Genomic DNA, 12,248 nt, shown 5'->3' on the forward strand with positions numbered 1-12,248 from the left:
AATGGAAGCTGTGTTCCATGGATTGAGGTATCTAACAACCTTCAGGATTAGTATCTTCAAGTCGTAAGCTGGGAATGCATATGAACTTCATTTATGGAATATATGTAAGATCACAGATCAGGTCACAAGTGTGGAAACTGTGACTCCCCTCCAAAACGATATTCTGACGTTCAGATTATCAGAGGCCATTTTCCAGCGGGCGCCATGTCAGTCCTGGAGAGATCAGCCCTTCCCAGAAGATACCTTTGTGAACTGGCTCCCCATTTGCCTTATTCACTCACCAGCATCCATTAGCCAACTCCATGCTTTATCTTCAATAGATAAGATACGGCTTCTTCTTGCCATGGTGCCATGAAAAGGATCCAGAAGGTTCCCCTTAAACAACACTTCCTGAGTGACTGCTGCAGCACCAAGAGTAAAGGATATGCCAGGTCAGCCACTTTTCCTTCCCAGCAGTATTAGCAGCAGCAGCAGCAGCAGAAGCTGGAGCAGACCATTTAGACCCAACTCCTTGCAGGATGCTAGCCAAAGCACTCTTGTTTATTCTACACCTAGACAGAGTTTACCCGTATGTTTGCACCTTTCCCAGAGTGTCAAAACAGGTGTTTTCCTGTGATCATGCTTAAAATCTGCTCCCAAAACAAGGTGATAAGTATACTGTCACTATGAAATTCTAAGCTTCTAATTCTATGGAAAACATGTTCTTAAAGGTTTACTTTATTAAAAGGTAGCCGTGATGAACCCTCTTAAGAATTCATTTGCACTCCTTACTCCTAATAAGCAGGTGGATTGCTCTTAAATGTCCTGTTAGTGAAAGAAAGGATGTTACCATATAAAATAAATGCCATCATGCAATATTGGTCACTTCTTTCCTAATGTTCTATCTGCCTTCTTGGCACAGAGTCACTTTTTGCAAACACTGTTTTCATAATCTTTACAACACTCCCAACAGATGGAGAAATATCAGGTCTTACGATCTTTATTTTACAGAAGGAACAATGACTTCTTTGCTATTATATTCTATTCCCATTTTGATGTTACTGATGAGTTGCTTTTCCTTCTAGTACTGTTCAACTTAATAGTGGCTAGAATACGGCTGCACAACAGAGTGGACAGGTAACGTCATTAACAAAGCATTTCCTTTACTGAACTGATTTATCCAGACCTAAAATCCTATAGATAGGAAGAGTATCTAGAGATTTTTTAAAAATTTAAGTAGTTCAAGGGACACCTGGGTGGCTCAGTGGGTTAAGTCTCTGCCTTTGGCTCTGGTCATGGTCTCAGGGTACTGAGATCGAGCCCCGCATAGGGCTCTCTGCTCAGCAGGGAGCCTGCCCCCCACCCACCCCCCACCTGTCTGTCTGCCTGCTTGTGATCTCTTTCTCTGTGTCAAATAAATAAATAAAATCTTAAAAATAAATAAATAAATAAAAATAAATTTAAATAGCTCAAAACAAATTTAAATAGCTCAATCAAGGATGAGTATAATGCAGATTACTATTTTCCTAATATGTAAATACTATTTACTTATTAGAGAATAACTGTGAAGAGTCATAAATACCGGAGCACAGGAACATTGTTCCCTGCCTAGCAGAGAATACCAATTCTCATTAGCAAAATGGAAACCCTACATACACAGAATCTTAGTATATAATGTTTCTTGTATATTAATACTTTTCATGTTCACTTCATCATCAAAGTAATAACAGAAACAATCACTGACACTGACTGAATGCTCACAAAGTGCCAGGCACTGTTCTTAGTGCTTTAAATGCGTCATCCCATTTAATCTTCACGGCAGATCAGACATTATCACTACCTCATTTTGCGAATGAGGATACTGAGGTGCAGCCAGGTTCCATCACAAGTTCTAAGTCACAGAGTTCGCAACCAACATGGACCCAGGTTGTCCTGGTCAGAACTGGAGCTCTTCAACATTTTGCTACAACTCTCACATGAGTTTTGGTTTTCATTGCTTTGTATATTGCCTTTAACAAGATAGACATTAGAAAGTGTTCACATAAAATTAAGATTTAATAATAGCTAACATGTGTATTGTACATATTGTGTGCCACAGAAATTCCGTAAGTTCTTGACATGCATGTGTTATAAGGTTCACAACACCCCAACAGGGCAGATAGGCTCCCATTTAGCGGGGTATATTGGAGTAATCAGAGGCACAGAGCATCAAGGGAGTTGTCAACAGTCACACAGCTACTAAGGAGCGAGTGTTAGCTCTGGATCCAGGAAAGACAGCTCCTGAAGTTGTGGTTTTATGCCTACCCCTGTCCTCCACTGCCTCTTGAAAGCTGATGGTGTGTTACACTGAAAGAATGGGAGTGAGAAATGTCAGGTCTGGCTGGAACCCTGGTGGGAAGAGGGTATGTTATTCCTGTCTCTTCCCAAAAAGTTAATATGCATAAAGTATGTCCATTTATATAATACAGAAGTCTACATCCATTTCTCTTAATGATATTTAGTAACATTAATGTAAGGAATTAAATGTTTCACGTGATTCTCAGATTTTAAAAAAGTCAAGGACACTTTCAGTTTTCACGTTTGTCCCGAGTGTATCAAGTCTTCAGACGCACTAACAGGACAGTAACATTATTATCACCACAGTACTGGTCATTCTGTTTAGGGGATTACCACTGCTGGCAGCCATACTTCTATTTCATTCCCATCATTTAATTATACATTTAATTATGTGCAGGACCAAGACAATAATTGTGAGATTAAAGGAAGCCTCAGAAATCTGAGGCTCATCCCTTGAGATACAGGCTGAAGCAACCTTGGACTCGGACACCTCCTTGAATATTCAGCAGCTGAAATGACCTTCTTTAAATTAGCGCTTGAGGACACAAAGTCACCTGGGTCATCTTAGCTCAAATCAAGCGCCTACGGTCACAAACATAAGACTGGAAAACCAGGGAAGAATACTGAAACCAACCTATTTCTTTAATCTGGCAGCAAGCCTAACTCTCTGGACTAAGTTTGGCTAGCTTCAGCTTTTTTGGCTTTAACCTAATAGAAATTAAAACAAAAAACCATGAAAACTTCAGAGAGCAAATACAGTTATGGTGAAGGTATCTTCACTATAACTAAATTCTAAATTCACCATTCACTAAATTCTTTCAGAATTTAGCCACAAGCTATAAGAAAGGCAACTGTTTGGTGGCCTTTAGCAAGAAGAAATTTAGGTGCCCATGTGGCACAGCTCAAAGTGATACAAACTAACCTATTTACTCTCCATTATTTTTAAAATCAAGAGTTTCCAAAGAAGGAAGATGACAATTCTTTACGTGATTTCTAGACAATTATCTTCTCTGCAGAATTCCTTGAGCGGTGGCATTAAACACTGTACCCACATAAGCTTGATTCACTCTTTGGCTGACAACAAGATTTAAATTTATCTGTCTTTGATGTTAACACCAAATTAACACAAAAGTTATTCAAAAGTTCTTTTAAAAAACACACACACATTCTGACATCTTTCAAGTTAGAAAAACAAAGTAACCTCATAGGCTTTTATATAAGATAGAGCATAACAAATTCTCTCTATGACCTTGGCATTATTAAGTAATAGGCTAGAAAGATCAGGACGCCTTTATGCAGTCATCTGAATATAAATATATACATATATGAACATATATTTTTTTCTGACTGTTCAAGTTATCTACCATAACTACAATTATTATTTCTTGCTGATGTTAATGACAATGTAATTAAAAACATAGAAATCCAAGCTTGGGTCCTTTTGAGACTTAACATTCAGAAAGATAGAAAACAACAGAAGTCATATTTGTAGATAAATACATAAGCTGCTTCTTACTCATCAACTCTTACTGGGTATACTCTCTTATTTAATTCCTTGAACTTGGCTTTATCTGGAAAGAAACATATTAATAAGCACCAACTCTAGGCCATACTTAGATTAAAACAGGTATGGTTGCCGAGAGCTACCCACATTCTTCTAAAACTAAACAACGCGTTATTACCAATTCTTAACTAATATCAAGTCAGTCAAGAATAAACTGATGACCTAAAAGTAAAAAGCTCTAATTGTGCATTACAAATTCCTGAGTCATTTTGTCCTCACAACTTTATGCTTTAAATAAACCTAAACGCTAGCTAAAGAAAATCTACAAGCAACTCAGTATGACTTAGTGTTTCCAAACCAGGAAAAGGAAGGACTTTCAGTGTTCGAGATAACGTTTGTTTTCTGTAGTCTGGAAAATAAACATTTCCTATCCAGTTAAGCAATTAAGCACAGGGACTGTGTGTGTGTGTGTGTGTGTGTGTGTGTGTGTATGTAAAGTGCTTGTGTTTGTGAGGGTAAAGGTAGAAAGAAGGAGAGAGAGAGAGAAATGAGATGGGAAAGAGAAAGATTTTTTTAGAAGTATTTAGTGTTCACGTAACACCAAATTTTGTGTTGAAGTTAGAATATATCTCAGCAAGTTATGTGCATATGAGCCATGAAAAAATAGCAATTTGTCAATAAAATCAACAGGAAATGCTTACCTGATCATTCATATATATATATATATATATATATATATATATTTCTATTAATTCAAAGACACAGAATGATATATTACATAGTTACATAAAATAATAGAAGTCTTGGGTTTCTAAATTGGATTGATTTGTTATCTTTATTTCAATACAGATAAACCATTTTCTGCATTTAAATAATATTAACATTTTTTTCCTGATAGGAGAATAAGCGGATTTTGTCCTGATATCATGTTTATATAACACTAGACATATCTACTTTATTTTAATACATTTTATGTAATTTATTGTTTACTGGGGTTACTGAGCAATGGCAAAGAGAAGTAATCCTTTTGTATTTGTCAAATATGGATACATACGTAACCTATCAAACCATGGTTTAAGTTGTCAAAGGTATGAGTAAGAGCTTGCACTGCAACCATCCATCTTCCCATGTATTAGGTGGAAATGCATCATACAAGCCTCTGATTCATGTCTGGGTACAAGATTATAAATTAAAAGGGCAAATAACACCTCCATGTCAGGTATATGGCTACATCTACTAGTTCAGTTAATCCTCATTGCTCAGCTTTGAGGCAGGTATATTACTGTTCCCATTTGACAGATAAGAACATTCAGAGAGGTTGGAAAATCTGTCCAGCAAAATCAGAATGTCCCTGACACCTTGGGTAGAAACTAGGGACTAGTGGGATTACACACACACACATACACACACAGGTGATATTTACAATGTTTACTTTCTTGGTTTTTGTTATAGGGATTGTTATACATATCTTTTAAGATGCACAGAGAATCATAATTTATATCTTTGAGGATTTTTTTTAAACGATTTTATTTATTTGACAGAGAGAGAGACAGCAAGAGGCAACATAAGCAGGGGGAGTGGGAGAGGGAGAAGCAGGCTTTACCACGGAGCAGGGAGCATGATGTAGGACTTGATCTCAGGACCCTGGAATCATGACCAGAGCCCAAGGCAGAGGCTTAATGACTGAACCACCCAGGTGCCCCTATCTTTGAGGATTTATAGAAATCTTCAACTATTTGGAGACTGCTACTCCTTCAGTTGTCAAATAAGAAAATGTAAAGGGAAAATTATTTCAAACCAAATAGCAGACAGATTTTAAAATATCCAGAAGGCTTTAATTTTATCATTAAAATCCGTCTGTTTTGAAAGACACGCATTTTCTTTATACACATCTGACACTGCTAGCTGACCTAAGCCAAGTCAACTCGGCTAAGGAATAAACATTACTCTTTTATTTGTACCGGGTTCTCTTAATGCTGAATAGAAAATTTGCCTGTTTTTATTTTTGTTTGTTGTTATTATAAACTTTATGTTGTATAATTAAATGCAACCAGTATTATTCCTTTTTTAGGCCCAGTTTCACTCCTAAATTAGCTCGTATCTGTCTCTTAGCACAGGCACTTCCAGTTCTACATTCCTGTTTAAAATATTTCTTCCCTCTCTCTCCACCTTTTTTTTCCCCTTGCAGAAATGACTAATCTTCCTGTTATTCTACTCTGTCAGTTTTTCCCCTGATATTCTTTTCATGTTGCATAACATTTACTTTTCAACAACTCCTTTTAGAATTTTACTACTGTATCCTTGATGCTAGCCTTCCGTTTTCAACAGATTAACACAGTCAATGTTTACATATTAGCAAACTTTTTTGTCAACTTCTATGCCATTCAGATTAAGCTACCTCCTCAAGTCAAAATGCAACTATTCCTTCAAATGACATAATGTAAATGTCCATCTGTTGATCTTCAAAGCTAAATTCAGTCTAATCCTTCGTTATCAGACACCACCATTAAAGGGCTTAGCTTTTTGTCTCCTTTCAGATTTCCTGATAACTATTAGCAAAGCAACATAATGCCACTTCTTTTAAAATTCTCTTAAAAAAATAAAATAAAATTCTCTCACTTTCTAGGACTTTTCCACAACATCATAAAACGTATTAGCATAGACTGACAAGAAGAATGTAAAGTTTTTCATCTTTATGATTTTCAACTGAAAAAAATTATTTTAATTATATGTCAAGAATCTGACTTCTACTCTAATTTTAAGTAATTGTAACAGCTATGTAGCTACATACTATATGAACATGAGTAAAGAGTAGAGTTTCTATCCTGGAGAAAACATCTGAGTTTTAGAATTACAATAATTACGTAAATATATCTAAAATATACGACATAATATTGCATGCCTAATAAAATGTTAAGCATAATCTCAGATTTACGTAGTCCTTTTTTTGGCAAATTCAATATTATATTCATTATCTCCTAGTCATAGAATCCCACAGGAAAAGCAGTAACTTACTAGTCCTATTTACACTGGCTATTCATACAAGAAGATGGCCACAATGCTTTAGAAATCGTACATTTTCTAAAAGCCAAAAACACCTTTAAAAATCCTAACAAAACACACTTTAATTACAGGAGATAAAGACATCCCTAAAATGTCACCCTCACTTTCTGAAAATAAAGGTCAAATAACGTTTAAATATTTGGTTAAGTTAAAATAGCATAAGATCTTCCTATTTACTTTTAGTCTTGGGGGTAATCCCCATTATTCCCTCTTCTAACTTTTTCAAATAACAAAAACTAAAACTTCTTGTTTGTCACATATAATGCCCTATATGGAGACATCTCATTTTTCCTTGGGCAGCACAAATAACTTTCCAGCCTCTAACTTATTGTCCCTGTTTCAAACTCTAGGGCCAGGGACTCTAAAGTCAGCAAAAACATTCTTGGTTAATATTCATCATATAGGACATCAAATGTTACAGTAACCAAAACCAGATACATGCATGTGTTTATTTTTTTTAATTACATCACATTATAAGTAGAAAACAAATCCAAACTATATATTGTACCAGATTTCAGCATCATTAAAAGTGGGAACACGAGAAATTGTGCCCCCTTAGTGTGATGCAAGAAACAATACAGAGCACCATCTAGGAAGTATCCTCACCAGATAATAAATAATAATATTAAATTGCATTACAAGTGAACTCAAGTCTAGGTTTAATTTTTAGTCTACAGAAAACCAGGGTGACGGAAGAACAAAGTAAACATCACTGTATAAGGAGACAATTAGAAATTGTTTCCTTCTAAATTGCTAAATTTAGAACTTCAAATCTTCTTCATGACAATGACTGAATTTTTCAACAAATAAAGGCATAGGGAGAAAAAAGCAGAAATTATCATAATGTAGAAGAATCTTAAAAGATACAATATCCAAATGGAGTGTGCAAATCCTATTTGGATGTTCATGGGATCACTCCGCCTATAAAAAGGCTCTTGCACTAACAATAGGGAAAAAACTGAACAAAAAGTGGGTACCAAGTAATATAATTATTGTCAATTTTGATAGATTTGGAAGTAGAATTATATTTAAAGCAAGTTATAATCTGTTATAGATACACACTAAAGAACTTGTAGGTATACTAATAGGATGTTTGAGATCAGTTTTAAAACACATCAGGGATTAAAGGTATGTTGAGGTAATAAAATAAGATGGGAAAAATAAAAACTGATGCACACAGGATACAAGCATACAAAATGTTGATTCATACATCAAAAATAGCACTGTATTTTCTATAATTTTGTACATGTTTAAAAACTGTCATAATTTTTTAAAGCTTCAAAAAAAAAAAAAAAACCATAAACAGAAAGCAAAAGAGAATGAGTTACTGCCTGGAAGAATAACCAAACTTTGCTATATATCCGACCCAGAGTCACAAAGCCTAGTTGACAAACTAGACTTTGCTTTTTACAATTTGATCTGGCTGACCTAATTCAATTCATTCATATCTGTGAACATAAATATCTCTACATGTAACAGAAAAAAGACTAACTTAACCTACGTCAAACATATATATACACATATATATTATATATATGGAAATAAATTACAAACTTAAAAAATCTGAAAATATAGCTATCATTATTAAAATGCTTTCTTGTTCACCTTCATGTCACTTGTGTATGTATCATTAATTCAATCAAATGATAAGGTCTTCATGAGCAAAATCTGTGTCCTAGTCTTTCAATCAACAACTGTTCAACATGTGTTTCTAATAGGCCTACTACTTATCAAGAATTCCACTAAACAGTGAGAACACAAAGGTGGCGAGAGGGATGGAGGGAGGTACATAATTATGATTTATGTCCCAAAGACAGTTAAAGAGATATGAATGGGGCACAATACAGACACAAAGAGACAAGACAATAACATGGTTAGGGCTGGGGTATGGAGAAGCTTCCTAGTAGAGCTAATATCTAAACTAAATCTAAATATGAAAAAAGTTTACAGAACTATTTTAGGGAAGGAAAAAAAGTTGTAGGAAGAAAGAAAGGGCGAAAGACTTTATGCTAGAAAGCAATAGAGCTTCCTCGCAACAGGGCACTATCACTAACACTCAACGTTACAGGCACTAGGCCTCAGTCAGTGACCCACTGGACTCAACAAAATGCTAAGTACTTAGTAAGGGATCAATAAATATCTATTAATTAATATCTAATTAATACCTATTAATTAAGGAAAGCATGGAGAGATAAATGCTAGTACTATCTGACTGCTCACTGTCCACAAGCCATTTTGCTAATATATTGAAATAAATGTTTCTTTTTTTTAAGATTTTACTTAGTTTGAGACAGTGAATGAGAGAGAAAAGAAGCAGGGGGAGGTGCAGAGGGAGAGGGACTCCCCGCTGAGTAGGGAGTCTGATGTGGGGCTCAATCCCAGGACCCTGAGATCCTGACCTGAGTCGAAGGCAGATGCTTAACCGACTGAGCCACCCAGGTGCCCTGAGATAAATGTATTTTTTATTCAGCCTCACATCAACCTTAAGGTGGGTCCTAAGGGCTAAAAAACTTGTTCAGTTACTCCATCAGCAAGTGGTATATTAAGCGATGTTCTGATGGTTTCAAACAATGTGGAAAGAAAATACCTGAAAATAAAATTCTATGTGGCTATTCTACATGGTCAATCGATTAAAAAAAGAAGAGAAGCCACTATGAACAGTGAGCACTGCTTAGTATCTAAGTAGCTCTCTGGAGGGGAAGGACTTGAGTTGTGGCATCTGTCAATTTCCATGATGTAAATACTCCCACCACCGCCAATTTCAAGCTGCCAACATGACACCACTTAACCTGGAGTTGGGAAGAGATCTTTATGTGGGCCAGCTCCAGCACACCACTGGCCATAGCCTTCAACAACCCATTCAGGTAGAGAGTTATATTAAGAGGCTAATTATATGTTCAAGAGGATAACAAGCAAATCAAAGAAAAGGTTCAACTGCTAGCTCTGTCTACAGGAATCTGTATAAAAGCAAAAGCCAATACAAGTTTGAAATTAATGAACTCCTAAGGAATAGAATACAATGTATAAAAGGCAATGAGAGTCCTCAAAGAAACATACATTTTCTATGAATGAAGAGTTGACAATTAAAATAGTATTTTCTATATGATTAATGAACTGTGATTACTAAATGATTTCCTATTAAACTATTCCTCCCTCAGGTAACACATAAGGGGATTTATTTCTAATTAGAAAAGTTAAAAATGAAAACACAGTTGAAGGCAATTATTTGGTTTGGGTTATCAACAGACATGGCAACCAAAAAAGGGGAGATTACTTTTGCATACTCTGTGTTTTACAAGCTTCCTGCCATATACAAGGTGTTGAATGATACTGATCAGAAAGAAGAAAAAAAAAAAAGCCACCATAGAACTAGATTTATATACTTGCAGCTTATTTATAGTTAAAGAATATGCAAATACATGTATATAAAGGGGAGTTCAAATGATCAGTATTAGTATATTTACACCATTGCTTTAAAAACATTCCTTTAGGTTACTCATTTAATAATAGCACTGAATGAATAAGCATAGTTAGAGGAATTTTATATGTGTACAAAAGGGAGTAAGAATTATTAATATTAATATATTGATCCTATCTCCTTACAAAATCCCTTTATCATTGAACAAAAGTGTCCAACAAATAAATACATCTAATAAATATTTCATGAAATATAAAAATATTTCATAAAATATAAAATATTTTATATATAAAATATAAAACAGATTTTTCAATAGAATGCAAATATAATGTTGAAGAGAAGCAATTGGTGATTAGCAAAGCAAAAAAAAACGTTTAAATTAAATACAAATTTCTTGAGAGGTCTAGCAACCTTAAAGCAGATGTCTCCATTTGGGGCATGTGGGCAGTCCAGTGATGACCTGTGACTGAATATCTGGCTCTCATTAACCCACAGCCTGCCTATTAACAGAATCCTAGCTTAGAGAGACTCCAGGAAAAAAAAAAAAAAAAATGCAACCCATTAGCACCTCATTATGCTATTTAATACACATGCAAAATAAATGCAAAGGATGTTTCTGAGCCTTGTTAGAGTCTCTATCTATATGTTGTTTTTTCTGAATAGTAAGTCCCAGACAGCTTTTGCTGGGTCTATTTGACTATTGATTTTTATTCACAATGCTTATCAAAGGCAGAAGGATATCACTTTTATAGTCTCCTGCCTTACGGGAGAAAAATTCACAGAATAAATGACTAAAAACAACAACAAAAAATCAATCAACAACACTTGCCAAGTATATAAAATATCTCAAACAACCGATTTTGTTACTTAACTGAACTGACAATTTTTTCAGCCCAGTTATCAGACTGAGATGAGAGTATAGGTGTATAGTTTTATCTTTGCGGTATCACAAGTAGTTGTGCCGTAAAAGTTCAAGCCAAATAATTCTAGTGTTCTCTACACAATGTTGATTTCATTTCCTTGAATAAAAGAGCCCTGCAAAGAGACGACTGTGTCAACTTTTAAAAAATGAAATGTATGGTCTACTTTGTAACTATAATATCTATAATTCGTTTTTTTGTAAAGCTTGGAGGTGGGATAAGGAAGGTTAGAGCATGGATCAGGAGCTAAGATTTCAACTGATATTCCACATTTCGCCCCACTTTAATAGTAGTAAAGCGTTATTTATTGGAAGTTTACCATGTGTCCAGCCTATGGGCAGACATTAGAGATTCATAGATGACAAAAGACATAGTCTCTGCTTTTAAAAAGCTCCCAAGAGAGGGGACATGAGGGTTCAAACTAACCAAAATGGTCTCCACTAGAGTACGGTAGAGTTCTAATGTATCTACTGACACTGCATTTCCATGCAGTAAAATAATCTTAATAAGTAATTTATGTGTTCTCATGTTTCTATATAATGGTAATATTACCTAAGTTACTAGAACCCTATCTAAAACAAAAGTGAATAGGCTTTGGGTCAGAGATCAAGAGATTGCCTTAGGCAATAACTGTTCTGTTCAGATTAAAAAAAAAAAAAAAAAGCAAACAAAATAAAAAACTCAAGAGAAAACAAATACTATCTCTTCCAATTAGTTTCAAAGTGGATCTGACTACATAGTCTTTTGAAATTAACGTGTCACTATATTGCTATATAAGCAGGAAGCATGACCTGGAACAGAGATATGGAGTCACTGATACTAAACTCCTTACAATATTCATGATGAAGAATGGCACACACCAGGCTCAATTTGTTATCTCCCAAACATTTTCATTATTTCCCCAACCTGCAAGATTAGAAAATTAGACTAGCCTCATAATTACCAGCAAACAAAACAAACATAATACAGAGATCTTCAAATTCATCGTTTTTGGGCATTGTATGAAATGGCTCCCTGCTCAGGTCAG

At 35.1% G+C, this 12,248-nt stretch overlaps 1 protein-coding gene across 20 annotated transcripts in view; it reads right to left on the minus strand.

Moving 5' to 3' along the window:
- MBNL1 (muscleblind like splicing regulator 1) overlaps positions 1-12,248 on the minus strand; it is a 198,572-nt gene that overhangs the window by 109,237 nt on the left and 77,087 nt on the right. For 3 of the 20 annotated variants that reach the window (XM_032345056.1, XM_032345047.1, XM_032345075.1), the window contains exon 2: positions 282-401. The exons of the other annotated variants lie outside the window; for them this stretch is intronic. In XM_032345056.1, the coding sequence (XP_032200947.1) occupies positions 282-287 (6 nt within the window). In that variant the 5' untranslated portion in view covers positions 288-401. The remainder of the gene's footprint in view (positions 1-281; positions 402-12,248) is intronic. 20 annotated transcript variants of the gene reach the window in all.

The sequence above is a fragment of the Mustela erminea genome, chromosome 1, assembly GCF_009829155.1.
Source record: "Mustela erminea isolate mMusErm1 chromosome 1, mMusErm1.Pri, whole genome shotgun sequence".
Lineage (NCBI taxonomy): Eukaryota > Metazoa > Chordata > Mammalia > Carnivora > Mustelidae > Mustela > Mustela erminea.